The sequence below is a fragment of the Panicum virgatum genome, chromosome 5N, assembly GCF_016808335.1.
Source record: "Panicum virgatum strain AP13 chromosome 5N, P.virgatum_v5, whole genome shotgun sequence".
Lineage (NCBI taxonomy): Eukaryota > Viridiplantae > Streptophyta > Magnoliopsida > Poales > Poaceae > Panicum > Panicum virgatum.
Genome location: NC_053149.1, coordinates 19,804,507 through 19,821,530, shown reverse-complemented (window position 1 = coordinate 19,821,530; position 17,024 = coordinate 19,804,507). Strand labels below are relative to the sequence as shown.

General features: G+C 50.2%; 1 protein-coding gene and 1 non-coding gene across 2 annotated transcripts; one reads left to right on the top strand and one right to left on the bottom strand.

Annotated features, from left to right (window-relative positions):
• Positions 1-853: 853 nt before the first annotated feature.
• Positions 854-2,184, top strand: LOC120676427 (peroxidase 42-like). The gene is made up of 2 exons (XM_039957689.1): positions 854-1,164; positions 1,297-2,184. Exons 1-2 carry the CDS (start codon positions 919-921, stop codon positions 2,029-2,031), a joined length of 981 nt encoding a protein of 326 aa, XP_039813623.1. The 5' UTR covers positions 854-918; the 3' UTR covers positions 2,032-2,184.
• Positions 2,185-14,116: 11,932 nt separating this feature from the next.
• Positions 14,117-14,223, bottom strand: LOC120677059. Its single transcript, XR_005676126.1, has one exon. It is a non-coding gene; the product is annotated as a small nucleolar RNA R71 (small nucleolar RNA).
• Positions 14,224-17,024: the final 2,801 nt, after the last annotated feature.

Here is a 17,024-nt window from a genome sequence, read left to right as displayed (position 1 = left end):
AAATAAAAAAACTGAAAAAAAACACGTTAGGGTTTAGGGACTTACCAGATCCGGAGCACCAAGGACGCCGGTGAGATCGAGGACGGCCGGATCTACGAGATTTATAGAGGGATGACCGGGTTTGGGGACGGATTTGAGTTGAGGAAGCGAGTCGACCGGTGAAGATGCAAAAGTAGGGAGGAAAACAAAGAGAAGAGGGTAGAGTGGACGGCCAACGGCGGCGAGCCGGCGACCGGAGTTGGAGAAGACGGTCAGATCGAGACGGAGACGGGAGGGGAGCGGAGCTGTAGACAGTGTAGAGGGGTCGAGGCTCGATCTAGGGTTAGGGTTAGGCGAGGCCGCGAGGGGAGCAGAGAGGGGTCGGGGGCGGGGCGAGCGAATGGAGGCCGGGGGGTGGCCGGGGGCAGCGGCCGGCGCCCCTTACATACCCGCTCCGCTGGGCTGGGCCGGCAGCAGGCCTCCAACGGCTCTTTTGCTAGCCTAGCCTGGGGAGCGGGCCGTGGGCCGTGCCTGGGCCGCCGTGCCGCCCATCGAGCCGATCGGGCCGGCTTTTTCGGGCCGTGCTTGGATGTGTCCATGGGCCGGGATTGAGGCCCAGGCACGGCCCGGCTATCGTGCCCATGCCGGCCCGAGCCCAATAATATTAAGGCCCATGCCGTGCTCGGGTCGGGCTAATATGGGCCGGGCTTCGGGCCCCCATGGGTATCGGGTCAAATGGCCATCTATAGCGGGCGGCAACATGTTGAGCTAGTTGCCATTTCAATATTCCTGCTCTTGCATCTACGTACTCCTGTTTTTGCTTTATTCCCGGTTCTCTCCCCATCGATAGGCAGCCTATAAAGAGAGCAACTTCCTTGTTGAAGTGAGGACGCCACGCGCACAATAGCAGTAAGACACACACACAGGTAGCTTGGTAAGATGAAGGTGGCGACTAGTACAAGGGGCATCGTGGTCCTCATCGGCAGCATGCTGCTCGTCTCGGCATCGGCAGCCAGCAACATACCTCTGGCGACGGGCGACGCCGGCTTGTCCGCCGACTTCCACGCGGCGTCATGTCCGCAGCTGGAGAGCATCGTTTGCGCCGCCGTGCAGGCCGCGCGGGCCGTCAATGTGCAGGTCACCGCCGGCCTCCTCCGGATCTTCTTCCACGACTGCCTTCCGGAGGTACTAGCAGCTTTATATATATCTTCCCAACTTGAAACTAATTAAGCTCCTCGCTATTTATTATATATATATATATCTGCTGACGATTTATATACATACGTACAAAATAAAATGAAAAAAATTAACAATCAGGGTTGCGACGCGTCGATCCTTCTTGAGCCGGAGCTGAGCACGGGGCCCAACCAGTCGCTGCAGAAGAACGCTGTGGATCTGATCGAGGCCATCCGAGCCAAGGTCAACGCCGCCTGCGGGCCCACGGTCTCCTGCGCCGACATCATCGCGGTGGCCACCCGCGACGCCGTGGCCCTGGCCGGCGGGCCGATGTTCGCCATGCCCCTGGGTCGCACCGACAGCCTGGAGGGCGCGGACGACGTGTCCATGCTACCGGGCCCGGACAGCGACGTCGACAGCCTCCTCACCATCTTCAACAGCAGGGCCCTGTCCGACCCGGCCGACCTGGTGGCGCTCTCCGGCGGGCACACCGTCGGCAAGGCCAGCTGCGGCTTCATCCGGAACAACGATCAGTTCAGCCAGTCGCTCGTCAAGCAGTGCAACGCCAGCCCGAGCAAGAAGCAGAGCCTGGACACCATCACGCCTGACGTGTTCGACAACAAGTACTTCGTGGCTCTCAAGGCCAGGCACGGGGTGTTTGTCTCCGACCAGGGTCTCGCCGACCACCCCCGGACCAGCAGCCTCGTCACCACCTTCGCTGCCAACCAGACGGCCTTCTTCGCACAGTTCGCCAAGTCCATGGTCAATATGGGCAGCATCCCGGGGCCTGCAGGGGAGATCCGCCGCAACTGCTTCAGGCCCAACAGCCGCGTCGACATGGATGTTGGCAGCTTCGGCGCCGTGGCCGACGAGTAGCTTTAATTTGCTGTTGATTCCGTACGTTTTGTCGTCGTAACAAGTAATAATATATGCCCGTGCATTGAGCTAGCGGCTCGTGATGATCGTACGTGCTATGTGATGTACAACTACCGAGGTAAGGTTTGATCAATAATGGTGTTATTCGTCAAAGTGGAGTTACTTTTACTTTTATCCGGACCAAGTGGCTGCCTAACGCCTACTATCATCACTCGGGATTCCTATGCATCTTCTTCCACATCTTCCATTTTGAGATTCCTACGCATGATTAAACGAACGCACTAGATACAAGCGTTGCTAGTAGACCAAAGTGATGTGTCACGCTAGCATGCATGCTGGGAAGATGTGGGTTGAGGGAAGTCAGGTGGCGTACAGGTTGCTGGCTTACGTGAGACTGTTTCTCAAATTTTGAACTAAGATTTCTCACTGATGGTACATTAGATTTTAATTCTATCTAAACCATATTCTTTCTTAGATTTTTTCTATCATTTTGAGATCCCATATGACTATACTCTTGTTTTAGTTTTGTATTTTAAATTTCAACATTCTAAATGTATTAGCTCAATATTTTAGATTTATTAGCTCAACATTTTTGGTATACCGCTTCAACATTACTACACAAAATGTTGAAGTAGTTTATTCAAAATATTGAACTTGATATTAAAAATAGTTGAATCAAGTATTTTCAAATGTTGAAATAGTATACACTAGCTCAATAGTTACTTGTATTTTCTAAAATTAAAAATCACCAGCTTTACGTGTAACGGGAGCCAAGAAAACGCACAAAGGAACATGGCAGGCAGGTCCTGCGTACTTCATGTTCGGCTCCTCATGCGCTCTGCACCGTTGGCCCACCATCACTTTTCTACCTCTGTCCTGTTGAAGCATTGATGCAACTGCATGGCGGGCGGAGGAAAAAAAAAGTCTGAAGACCACTTGTTGTGATTATGAGTCAGTTTGGGCCGGCTAATGTACGTAATGGACTGTTAATGGATCAAAGATATATATACTATCTATTCCAGAAAATAGATAGAAGCCCCCGTCTCACACACGTGCCGGGAAACCAACTCGTAATTATCTACTGTCCCGGTCGACACTATTAAAAAATGATTTGTAGTAACACCTCAAATTTTTTTAGGGACGGACCAAAAAGTCACCCGTTCCTACAAATCGAGCTCGGGGGTACTGTAGCAATTGAGCTGCCTCTAAAAATGACATTTTCAAGGGCGGTTCACTCTCCACCCGCCCCTAAAAATGTGTATAAAAATTTAGGCTTCTTCCTCCTCCTGACCCCCATTGTTTGCTCGGCAGAGGAGCTCTCCAAGATAAAAAAAAGGGGGGGAGTTTTCAACTTGATTTCTTTGAAGTTTGGGGCTCTAGGAGGTAAGTTGATGCTAACTCCTTATCATTCCTAAGCTCTTTTTTTAGATTTGTGGCTCAAATGGAGCTCTCTTTCCCACTAACCAGCTCTAGATCTTCATGGTGTGGATTAGCTATTTGAAACACCATTTGCCTCAAACTTTTGTATGAAGTTGTGCTATTTTAGATGGAGAACAAGATTATCTAATCATTTGGATTGGATCTATATGTTTTAGTCTCATTCCTAAGTAGGTTACTCACTAGATCTATGGAGGAGAGAAAAGAAGATTTATTTCCCCCCTATTTTTACACACATGCATGATAGATTTTTTTGCAAGATATTGTAGTACAATAATAGGTTTGGTTTTTATTTTCTTATTTAGTACTATTTAAATTACCTTTTTTCAATATCTATGCTTATAGATTACTATATTTTCAATACCAAATAGTTGCTTGTTTTTATCTATTTAAATTATTTGTTACTGTTTAGAGATGGATAGGACGTGAATGTACAATGCAAAAGGACAGACGCCTATTTCCGTGGAGAGCTCAACAAATTCATTCAAGTTGAGGAGAACCACACAAGAAATGAGAAGACACAGTTAATGCATTGCCCATGCAATGACTGCAAGAATTTGAGAGTATTCAGTGACCCAACTACAATCAGATCATGAGGGGTTTTTGTTGGGGACGCCACCTTCGCTCGTCGCCGAAACTACTCGGCTACATGAGATGAAGCAGAGCGGCGTGGCGAAGCCATCACCGAAGCCGAAGGGGACTTGGCCAAAGGCCCGAAAGCGAAGGGGGGAAGAACACAGGTGAGTTCGGCCAAAGGGCAGCGAAGAGGCCGAGTGTCGTGATGAAGAGACGAGTGGCGAAGCGGTCCCAAGAACCCCTTCGGAGGACCGGCGAAGACTTTGATCGCGAAGGGGCGCAGAGCGTGGTGGGTCCACTGTCAAGAATTTGTACGGAGTGTCTAGTCTAGCTGTAATTCCACTACACTTTGTCTGTTCATATAACATTACCAGAATACCCCTGGAATATTCTTAGATGCTGGCAGTTAAGGGGTAGTTAGGGGTTTTCAGCCTATGAGTAGGTGAGCCATTGGGCTATAAATACCTCCCTGTAACTGTGTGATGGGACATTGAAGAGAGAGCAATTACGCCCTTGCTTTGATTTTCATGATGTTACTGTGATCGTGGTTGTTTTCTAGGGGCTTCGCTCTCGACGATCAGAGCTGTTGTGATACTCCTTCGCTCCGAAGGGTATCTTCCACCAACAGTTTTGGCGCCCACCTGCGGTTCGTCCTAACACGACCATATGGTAGCGAAGAAGAAACCAAACCCTGGCGCTTCGGAGGCCAACGCCTCGATCAAAGCCCCGTGTCGGGGACCACGATTAGGGACACCCTAATCGGGGTACTAAAATCACCCTAAAAACGCAAACACATATTAGGCAACTGAGCCTACGAAGGCCTACGGCGTCCTTCCAATCTGGAAGAAAAGGAAAGGACTCAAAGAAGCCCAGCATGCGGCCCATCCGCACCCCCTTGGACTCGCGGGGTGATCTCCGTCTCGCTCGAGGGCTCCCATTGAGACCCTCGACCGTGCCCCGCATCTCCGCCTCGCTCGAGGGTAGCGAACCTACCCTCGAGAAGGCAAAACATCTCCGCCTCGCTCGAGGGTAGCGAACCTACCATCGAATGGGGCGAATCATCTCCGCCTCGCTCGAGGCTACCCCTCGACGTAAAAGACAAACGACCCTTCCGCTCACCCGCCCGTCGTACGGAGGCAATAAATGCCAACCACTCCACAGCACCTAGGACAGACGGCGTCAGGCCTCCATTCCCCACAGTGGTTGTGACCGGAGTCTCGTCAGCCAACTCCGGTCACTACTCCGCCATCCCGGACGTTGTGGCAGCACTGTGGGAACCTGGGACGCGGGACGAGACGTGCTCGGCAAAGCTCCCGTTACTATTCTGCCAACTCTGGCTGTCCGGACTCCACCTTACCACACCTATGGCCCCGGACTGCCCCCCTGCTCGGGAAGGGGTCCGGTGTCGCCACGTGCCTCTCAAGGAGGGACGCTCAGCACTAGCAGCCGGAGGCCCGGACCTCCCTCCTCGAGGGGTTCGGGACCTCCACGTGACTCCCGGACCCCTTAGTGCACGCGCTAGCACCCCGCCCAGGGGGGTCCGGGACCGCCACGTGCCCCATTACCACTGGCGCACATATACATGCAAGACCCTAGCCTGCAGGGCCCACGGAACGCCGCCACGCACATTTGGGAGACTGTACACCCTACAGCGACAACCACGCCGCCTGCTGTGGCTGGCAGGATGCCGGCGCAATCTCCACAAGACCAAGGACGATACCCAGGACGACTGCCACGCCCGACGCCATGACCCACAGTGTACTTCCCACAATGTTTGACCACTGCACCCCCGCGATTCGGGGAAAATACGACGACCTTCACGATCCCCTGCGCATGTACACCATCCCTCCTTGTGTCTATAAAAGGAGGAGGCTGGCTTCCTTTAAAGGGGGACAACGTCGCGCGCTCAGACCCACTCGATAGAACACAACACTCAGCACCACTGAGCACCCGATATTGGCACTCGCCTCAATCAACTTCTCCTCTAGCAGAGACTTGGGATCTTCCCTCCCTCTCTCACCACGCCTGTACCCCCTACTACAGGCACCTCCGGTGCAAGATAATATAGTGCCCTCGCACACCACCTTGTTGGACGTACGACCCCACGGCCGGAACCAGGATAAACCCATGCGTTACTGTGTTGCCTCTTGCATTAACATCTGGGACGAGGAAACACGCAGCAATACTAGTTGGGTCCGGACCGCCGGGTCAGGACACCGACACCCCGCCTTCGACAACCGACGCTCTCGTCACGACGAACAACGACAACAATGAAGACCAAGACGAAGACATCGAGGTCGAAGACCTCACCGAAGGGGAATTCAAGGTCGGCCTCCATGACCTTGGCATTACCACCGAAGACATCCAAGCCTTGAATAGAATCGACGCACATCTCGTCGAGCGACTTTGTCACGCGCAGCAAGCTCAAGCCGGCACGTCAAACGTGCCAGTGTCAACAAGATCGAAGGGCAAAGGGCATGAGCTCACCGCGGAAGAGCTGGAGGAGCAACTCAACAAGCTAAAAGAAGAAGAGCTTCGCTGCAAGGCAATGCGGCAAACCATCCGAGATCGTCTGGTGGTGATGAAGCACCCTCGCCAAGCCCCTAAGCCCATGCAGCAGGCGCCTCAGCCCTAAAGGCTTCGCCAACAGCCCATTCTCATTGAGGAAGACCTATACTCAGATGAAGAGGAAGGCGAGTACGTTATGCTACATCAGCAGCGCCCGCAACAAGGCCTCATCACGCCTCTCTCGGCAAAGTTCGAAGAGCTCCCGTGGCCTCCACGATTTAACCCAACTATTCTCCCGCAATTTGATGGAGACTCCGACCAAAAAGACTTCCTCCTCAAGTACGAAGCGACCATTGAAGTAACTGGAGGCGGCCCGGCGTGCAAGGTCAAAGCATTCGTTCTCTCGCTGAAGGGCCTCACTCAACATTGGTACTCCAACCTCCCAAGTGGCCACATCCACACTTGGGACTAGCTCTGAAGGGAGTTCACTGCTGCTTTTAGAGCGCCGAAGCTTGAAGAAGTCAACTCATGTGACTTCCACAACTTGAAGCAAGAAGGGTCCACTTTGCAATAGTACTTGCACCGTCTCGTCAGGCTTCGCGCAAGGGCTCCAGACGTAGCGGAGAAGAGCATCATCAACACAGCGATCGCGGGCTTAAGTCTTGGCCCATGCTGAGAGTACCTCGAGAGCCATAGACCGAAGACCCTGAACAGGCTCTTCAAGATTATGCAAGAATACTGCATATCAGATAAGGGTAAGCGCCGAAGAATCAAAGAAATGAATGAGAAGAGATCGCGCAATCGCGACCGAGCAAAACCACATCAGGCTGAACAAGCGAAGACCCCGAAGGCCGTGAACACGGTCTCCGGTGACGAAGCCCGCGACTCCTAGCCTCAAAACAACAGAGGAGGGAGGAGCGACCGAAGCAATTCCATCCGCGGTCGCAGAGAAAACTCCGGCCGAAGGCAGAAAGTACCATACTGCTGCATTCATGGCAGAGACAAGGGTCACTGAACGAGTGACTACCCTCTCGTCAAGGAGAATAAAAAAGAGTTCGATCGAAGCACAAACATCGAACAACCGCCGAAGCCTGTCAATTACACTCACAACAACCAGCCCTGAGGCCCGCCCCACAAATTCAGTGGCAGCCTTCGTAACAACCTCACTGGACTTCGGCATACCCCACCTTATCCCCATCTTTCCCAACTTTCCACTACAACCCCTCATATACCCCACCTACCCTTCCGGCCCCTTCGGCACCCCAACTCCCACAAATCCAAACCCCTTCGGCGCCACATCAAGGGTGGCACCCACAACACCCACCACAAGCTCCCGCCTATCTCCCCCGACCACCAAAGTTAGAACCTGGCACAATCCCAGAAAGAGCTAATGATCCCATCGGAGGCATGGTAAATGTGATTAACACCATCTCCGATGGATCAAATGAGCCTGTACACGAGACAAAGCGGCAGAGGAAAGAATACCTCCGCACAGTCTCGCATGTGTGCGAAGGCAAACATTTCTGCACTCCCTGGTCCCACGTCCCAATCACTTTCTCTGAAACCGACCTCAGGCTTCAACACTACTCACACAATGACCCCCTCGTCATCTGCGCAAATATCTGCAGAAATTTTGTGCACTTTGTGGGAAATGATGTTGGTCGAATCCTTGTTGACAACGGCAACTCCGCAGATGTTCTCACTTGGCAATGCTTCGTGAAGATGGGGTTCATAGAGAAGAACTTGCACAAGTCTCAGTACCCGCTCATCGGCTTCGGAGGGAAAAGAATCGAAGCCCTCGGCAAAATAGAGCTGAATGTGACCTTCTGAGAAGGCAACACCCAGAGAACGGAGCTCATAACCTTTGATGTGGTAGACATAGCCTACCCATACAATGCCATCTTTGGCCGCAACAGTATCATCAAGTTTGCGGCAGTCATCAATCAGGCTTACTTGTGTATGAAGATGCCAACAGCCGGCGGAGTCATCACGATCCTCGGCAATCAAGAAAAAGCGAGAAGATGCAAAGACAATGCGGCGTGTGCCATGAAAAATATGCATGCAATCGAAGCTGCCAACACTGAGGACGAAGAGGAGGAAGCGAAGCCTTCCAAGCTTGATCAAACCCACAAAGAGGGGGTCATGTCGGCTGAGCACACCAAAAAAGTTCCACTATGTGAAGATGTCTCGGATCGCACAGTAACGGTCGGCAGGGGGCTTGAGGAAGCCGAAGAAGCTAGGTTAATCCAGTTCTTGAGGAACAACCAGGACGTCTTCGCATGGTCATCTTCGGACCTAGGAGGAGTCAGCCGAGAAGTCATGGAACACTCTTTAAGGGTCGACCCGAAGGTCAAACCCCGGAAGCAACGCCTTCATACAATGTCCGAAGATCGCAAGAAAGCAGCACAGAACAAAGTCCAGAAATTGATCGATGCAGGTGTAATCCGCGAAGTGCAGTACCCAGAATGGCTGGCCAATGTAGTTATGGTCCCGAAGAAGAATGGCAGTTGGAGAATGTGTATTGATTTTACCACCCTCAACAAGGTCTGCCCGAAGGATGAGTTCCCTTTGCCTCGCATCGAAACTCTGGTGGATGCGGCAGCGGGATCAGAGATGTTAAGCATGTAGATTGCTTTTCCGGCTATCACCAAATTTTCATGAAGACGTCAGATGAGGAAAAGACCAGCTTCACTACTCCCTTCGGCACGTACAGCTATGTAAGAATGACTGAGGGATTTCGCAATGCAGGATGTACATTCAACAGAACCATCGCAGCGGTACTGGACAACCAGCTAGACAGAAATATTTCTACGTATGTCGACGATGTCATCGTGCGAAGCAAAAAGCACGATGACCACACCTTAGCTCTTCGAGAAACCTTCGCCAACCTTCGCAAACAAGGGCTCAATTTGAACCGAGAAAAGTGTGTCTTTGGAGTCAAAAGGGGAAACTTCTAGGATGCATGATCACAGAGAGAGGCATCGAGGCAAATCCAGTAAAGATCAAAGCCATCAGAAGAATGCAACCACCCATGACGAAGAAGGGGGTACAGAAGTTGACAGGCCGACTGGCTTCTTTGAACAGGTTCATCTCACGCTCAGCGGAGAAGTCACTCTCTTTCTTCAAGGTGCTGAAGGGCTCAGAATACTTTCACTGGGGGCCCGAGCAAGACAAAGCCTTCGAAGATTTGAAACAGTACCTGGAAAACTTGGCAGTAATGACAAGCCCTTCGCCTAGAGCAGAGCTTTATTGTACATTGCAACTTCGAGCTTTGCAGTGAGTGCAGCTTTAGTCGAAGATAGAATGGTCGAAGGCACTTTGAAGCAGCTACCAATCTATTTCGTATCCGAAGCACTTTAGGGTTTAGGGTTTAGCGGATCGAAGTTGCTATATTCAGAAATGGAAAAGATGGCCTATGCAGTGGTAATGGCAGCTAGGAAGCTTCGCCATTATTTTCAATGTTTGAAGATCAAGGTCCCAACATCTTTCCCCCTTCGAGACATGTTTGAGAATAAAGAAGCCTCAGGAAGAATTGAAAAATAGGCAACACAGCTGGCATCACACACCATTGATTTTATCCCGCGAAGGGCAATCAAGTCTCAGGTCCTGGCAGACTTCGTCGCTGATTGGACACCATCAGCACCTTCGTAGAGCCCTCCGGTCATTGAAGCAATCTGGCAACTAGAATGTGACGGAGCTTACTGTAAGAACGGATTAGGCGCTTCGGCAGTCCTCACAGTACCTTCGGGGACTCAACTCAAGTATGCAGAAAGGCTGGACTTCCCGGGATGCATGAACAATGTCGCTGAATACGAAGGCTTGCTTCTAGGCCTTCGCAAGGCGCGGGCACTTGGTGCAAGGAGGCTATCTATCAAGTCCGACTCCGAGCTCATCACCAGCCACATAGGCAAAACTTAAGCACTCAAACCCGAGCTAGCGAAGTATCTGGCAGCAGTCCGTAGCATGGAGAAGTATTTTTTGGGCTTCAGCGTGTGAAGCTTTCCCAGACTTCAGAACAAATAGGTAGATGTTTTGGCCAAGGCTGCAGCATAAAATGACCCATTGCCTCCGGATGTGTTTTTCGAAACACTCAGGAGCGGCTCAATAAATTGCGCCGAAGAGCCAGCAAAATTTGTCAATGCCATCTCAAGTTAAGATTGGAGGTCGACAATAATGGCTTACCTTCGGGGACACTTTGTACCAGAAGATGAGAAAGAGGAAAAATGACCTGCCCTTCGGGCGCGAAGTTACTCAATCATTAATGACACATTGTATTGAGGGGGCGTCTGTGCACCTTTGCTAAAGTGCATCTCGCAAGTCGAAGGTAGACAGTTGCTACAAGAAATACATGTAGACATGTGCTCTTCGCACATTGGAACAAGGACTCTGGTGGGAAAAGCTTTTCGCGAAGGGTTCTATTGGCCTTCGGTTGTGGCGGACACCCACAAAATTGTGCGCACATGCCCTAACTGTCAGAAGCACGCCCATTACAGCAGGTTCCCGCCAGAAGAAGTCCACCTAACACCTCCGGTCTGGCCCCTCGCACGGTGGGGCATCGACATTGTGGGTCCCCTTCCAATAGCTCCAGGCAACTTTAAGTATGTAGCAGTTGCAGAAGAGTACTTCTCAAAGTGGATCGAAGCCAAGGCGCTTCGCGATATCACAGCCGCAACCTTGTAGAAATTTTTCTGGCAAAATATAGTATGCCGCTTCGGCATACCCAAAGAAGTCACAGTGAACAACGGCAAGCAGTTCGATTGTACCATGTTCAGAGAATTCTATCATCAATTGGGCACCAAGCTGTGCGCCTCAGTATACCATCCGCAGTCGAATGGAGCCGTCGAAAGAGCAAACGGTATCATCTTCTCTGGAATCAAGAAGAACATTACATAGCAGCTGAAGGGCAAATGGGTTGACGAGCTACCAAAAGTAATCTGGTTGCACAACACAACGAAGTCAAGGGAAACAAAATTCACACCCTTCAAGCTACCCTATGGCGAAGAGGCAATGACACCAGAAGAACTTCGCCACGGCTCCAACAGAACCAAAGCTCCCGACGAAGACATCAAGCCAACAATAGACACAATCAAAGCTATCAAAACCCAAGCAGCCAGCAACCTTGGCAAGTACTAGGAGGAGACTCGAAGGTGGCGCAACAAGAATGTGAGACCTTGGGAAATCAAGGAGGGCGATCTCGTTCTTCATCGTATCTGTTGACGGCCATAAATTCACATTCTAGCCATCAACTTCTCGGGAATAACACGAGCTTTACATTATGTTCCATTCATATTTTATTTGTTTCTAATGAGTTCCACAAATTTTGGATGAGTTTTGATTTCAGGTGAACATCTACCGAAAATGGGCAAATCTGGGCAAAAACCCAGGCTGACCGGCCTCCCCTAGGCCGGTCGTCCTGCCACCCCTAAAAACAGTGCCTCGTCTTCGATCCAGTGGCAAAGTAACACACCCACAATGCCTCTGAGTCGTGGATTGGAAGTCGGTTTGATCAAGTGGATCAAAAGGCTTGCACAAGGATTAAAGACCATTCAGTGCAAACCCGTGTCCAGGTCAGCAGTCCAGCACCCAGGGAAGATCACAAGCATACAAGTGCAAAGTCGGTGCAACGGAGGGCCGAGACGTGCCAGATGGAGGCTGACCGGCCTCCCCTAGGCCGGCCGGCCTAGCACGTGCACCAGTTGATGTCAAGCAACTATCAACTACCTCCAGAATGAAATCAGAGCCGCTGTCCAAAAGTTGGTGGCCACGTGGCAGGATGCCCAGGCCGGCCGTCCTAGGAGAGGCCTGGCCGGCCCCACATGGAAGCCCCTCAGACTGGGTCTTGGCGTGGAAGTTAAGCTCAACCGCCTTACCTGCTTACAACTGACGCCAACTGCAGTATCGGCCAGAAACCGACCTTGGAAGCCTATAAATAGAGAACCCATCCATCACTTGTAACACACACCATTGGAGCTTTTCTCTCTTCACTTATACTTTCTAGGGTAGGTTAGTAGCTTGGGAGTTAGAGTCGAGTCGAGCTTGCTCGGGATTCCGGAGTTGTCGGAAGTCAGGTATAGCTCTTGTATCTTTCTTTTGACATTATCAATATAAGTTATCTTCTCTACTTTTCTGAGTCAGCTTTACTTTCCACTGTCTTTTATTTACTCGAGTCTGAGTGTCCAGCTCGAGCGCGGATGTTTTCCTTTAGCTTAGGCTAAGTAATCTTTCTAAGTGATCGGGATCTTATCTTACGGGTTTTCTCGCCCGGACTAGAGTATCTCAAGTTAGTGCTCTAGGTTGAGGGGGATTTCTCTCGAAGGCCTCTAAGAGAAATCCTAACACCGAGTGCAGACATGGTCTGACCTTAGTGTTAGCTAGAAAGTGTGTTCCACCCCACGAAACTATTGTGGTAGTCGGCGGGTGGTGATAGCCCTATCCGTCCTTTGTAGTCCACCACATTCGGGTGTTTTCATAACAATAGTGCAGGTTGCCGTTGAACTCTCCTCTCATTCCTTTCTGGAATCCTTCCTCTTCCAGCCGCTAAAGTAAGCTCTGCTTTCCCGAGAACTAGTTAGGTGTTTAGTCTGATCTGGAGAAGCTAGCTCGATAGTTCAGAAGTGTATCAGGTGTCTTATCTCGCTCGTTGTCCTCCTAGCTGCTACCTCTCTAAGGAGTTGAACCTCCATGTGTCACTCGGTCATTGCTTGGCCATTTATCTCATTTATCTATCTGGCTTACCCCCGCCTAGTCAGTCGGTCGATCAAGCTAGTATGGTTATCACTCAATTTACGATACTCTTTACCATAGTGCTTCTCTGAGGAAAAATACGATATCCTGAATACTCCAAGGTGAAGTGCTACAATGGTGATTCTGTGCGCTTTGCGGAATATCGATTCTATCGGGCATAAGAAACACCAACAAGCATGTCTAGCACCGTTGCCGGGGAAGCAATTGGCTAAAGATATCGTAGATAGTTTGATAAACTTTACTAGTTTGTCGCCGCTACACCTAGTGGGCTTACCATTGCTCTCTCTATCTGTTGATTGATGCAGAGTAGTGCATGACCGGTTTCGACCTACCAAGTAACTTCAACCCGAATCCAGAAAGAATCGGGAGAATCGTGAGATGCCGAGTCATCCCACCTCAGAAGAGACTTGCTTGGACCATGTTCACTAGCCCAGTCTTCAGCTCAAAGCCATCATTGCTTCCTTGGTTGATGTTTAATCTAGTAGGGATGTGGCTACTGGACGGGGCAGAGAACTGACGAAGAGTCTTCTGAGCCATGGATGAGGATGCTGAAGTGGATGGTGAACTGTAGGGCCAAGTAAGTCCGTTCTGTGGAAAGGCATCCGAGGATGACAATGCCCATCTCCAGAACTTCCTAGAGGTGAGTAACAACATCAACCCCAAAAGAACTACACTAGATGTCGTTCGTCTTCGTCTGTTCCCATTCTCACTGCTCGGGAAAGCTAATACGTGGTTCTGTTCCAACAAGGAAGCATTCACTATATGGGAAACTTGTTCGAATGCATTCCTAGACAAATACTTTCCGGTAGGCAAGACCAATGCCCTCCGAAACAGGATCACTGGAGTTCAACAATTGCCGGATGAGAGCATCCCGGAAGTCTGGGAACGTCTCCAAGAGTACATTCAAGCATGCTCACATCACGACATAGAAGAGTGGCTGATCATTCAGAACTTCTTCCATGGCCTGAATCAGCAAGCTCAGGACCACATTGACGCAGCAGCGGGTGATTCTTTCCTCTCTCTCTTGTTGTTGCGAGAGCGAAGACGCTGATCGACAAGATAGCTTCCAACCAAAGTTGGAAAGGAGAAAGGCAGCCAGCCCGTCCCAGGGGCGTGCATCAGATCGACATGGTCGATATGTTAGCTGCCAAATTGGAACTTCTGATGAAGAAGCTGGAATCTCCGCACCAAGAGGTTAATCAGGTTTCGGAGTCTTGTATGACATGTGAAACATGTGGTGAGACTGGTCACTCGAGCAACTCATGCCCATTAACTCAAGAGGACGCGAACTTTGTTGGGAGTAACAATAATCCCAACTCAAGATTTCATCCTCAGCAGGGTTGGAACTCCAAGCCCAACCTCCCCTTCGGTCAACAAGGTATGAACTTCAATAATAGTTTTCAGCTCACATTAAAAGACCTAGTGTACGGCCAAAAGCAAATTAATGAAAACATTAGTATGAAATTCCTTGCTAATGACAAGATCTTGGAATCTATGGCTGCACGACTAGAGGGATTTAATTTTGTTATTAAGAACCAACTGACCTTTAATAAGATGATAGAAACTCAAGTAGCTCAGCTAGCATCTTCTTGTCCTAACGTTAACACGGGGAAACTACCCGGGCAACCGGAAGTACCCCCGAAAGAAAATGTTAGTGCGGTGACCATGCGAGGTGGTAAGACCACGCAAGAGCCACCTTTTCCACAGGATGCAGGAAAGCAGTGGAAGACCGTAACCGCTAGCCATACCGACGTTGAAAACGAAGTGCAGGAGGAGGCTGTCGAATCCAAAACTTCTGCTACCCAGGAAGATCCCGTGAAACCCCCTAGAACTTCGCGGGACTATCACGACACAACTGCCTTACCGTTTCCGGAGCGGATAAGGAAGCCGGTGACCGATGAACAATTCGGCAAATTCGTCGAGGTAATAAAGAAACTATATGTGAACATACTGCTTCTCGACGCTATGCAGGTACCCACGTACGCCAAGTATATCAAAGATATCTTTGGAAACAAGCGGACGCTGCCCACCACCGAGGTTGTGCAATTAACTGAAGAGTGTAGCACAACTATACTCGATCCCCTCTTGGTGAAGAAGAAAGACCCAGCCTTCCCCACCATCACCTGCTTGATCGGGGCTCAACACTTTTCGAATGCCCTCTGCGACTTGGGAGCAAGCGCTAGTGTCATGCCAAAGGTAGTTTATGATAAACTTAACTATCATGCACTTGCCCCTACTTCCATGTGTTTGCAGCTAGCAAACCAAATGGTCCGCTACCCCGCGGGAATACCAGAGAACATTCTGGTAAAAATCCAAAACTTCTTCATTCCCATCGACTTCATCGTACTCGACATGGAAGTCAACACCAAGATGACGCTCATCCTGGACAGGCCATTCATGAGTACAGCAAACGCCCATATTGATGTTGCAGCTAGAGAAATTCAGCTCAACATTAATGGTCAGAAGGAGAAGTTCGCCTTCAAACCGAAGGTTGAACAATGCTCACTAGTCAAGGAGGTCCATCGGAAAAAGAAACCTGAGAAAGAGGCAAAGAAACCATTGCTTCCCAACATTGAAGCCCTCATTGAGTTCATAGAAAGTCTGTGGATACAGGAGAAGTTACGAATTCAGGAGGAAGTGAAGCAAATCAAGCTTCATAATCAAAAGAATGCCAAGCGAAGAATCCAGCGTAAGAAATTTCTGGAATCGCAGAAGACAAAAGTCGAAACACCACCCACACCCAAGAGAGTGTTGCAGAAGAAGGTGTCATCGCCCAAGACTCCATCCGGCGACGATAATCAAACCAAAGGAATGGAGAGTCCAGCTCCGGACTCTAAACCCGAGCCCTCGCCATAAGGTACGTGGCACATATCCATCACTACATTGCATATAGGATAGTTTAATCTTTCCTTGCATAAATTTTCTTTTCATCTTGCATAAGCATGTTTGAAATTTAACCAACACATGTTTAAATTTAGAAATTTTGCATCTCTAGAACTGCACAAAAAATTTGAAAATTTTTGGCCGAGTTGTAGGCCGGCCGGCCCCACCTTCTTTCTTCTGGCAGGGAAAAGCAGGGAGTGGGATCCTGGAGTAAAGAAGAAGCAAGGGACAAAGGGGGAGCACTAATCGTGCAGAAGATAGGCCGCGCGACCCCATACAGGCCGGCCGGCCTCTCCCCTCCGCTCACGTCCCATCCCCACCGACGACAGCATCTTCACCAGCAAGTCCAAGGAGTAGAGCCTCGACGTGGCTCGTTTGCCGCCGTGCAAGAGCCGACCGGCCTAGCCCTGGCGCCGGCCTATAAAACCTAACGAGCTCGATGATCCTCAGTGCACTAGAAGCTCAGGTTCAAATACCTCAGCCCGAGCTCCTTCATCTCCTCTCCCTTCCTTGAGTTTCTGTGCCTAATTGAGCTCTTTTGAGTTGATTAGGTGGAGAACTTAAGTGCTAGTTCACCTCAAGAGTAAATTTTGAGTAGTAATTAGTGAAGTTCATAAACCAGAAAACACAAAAAAAATATATTTCCCCTCCAAATAAAATCATGGCACGCTGAACGTTGAACGTTTGTGGTGGTTTAACGCCCCGCAAGAACGACTAACGACTAACACTAACCCTCTTCTTAACCCCTTGTTTCTTTCGGGTATTGCTCGTACTAACTCTTTGCAGGCACCATGCTGAATCAAGCCAAGGAGAAGGTCAAGAAGGCACCCTCGAGAAAATCGAGA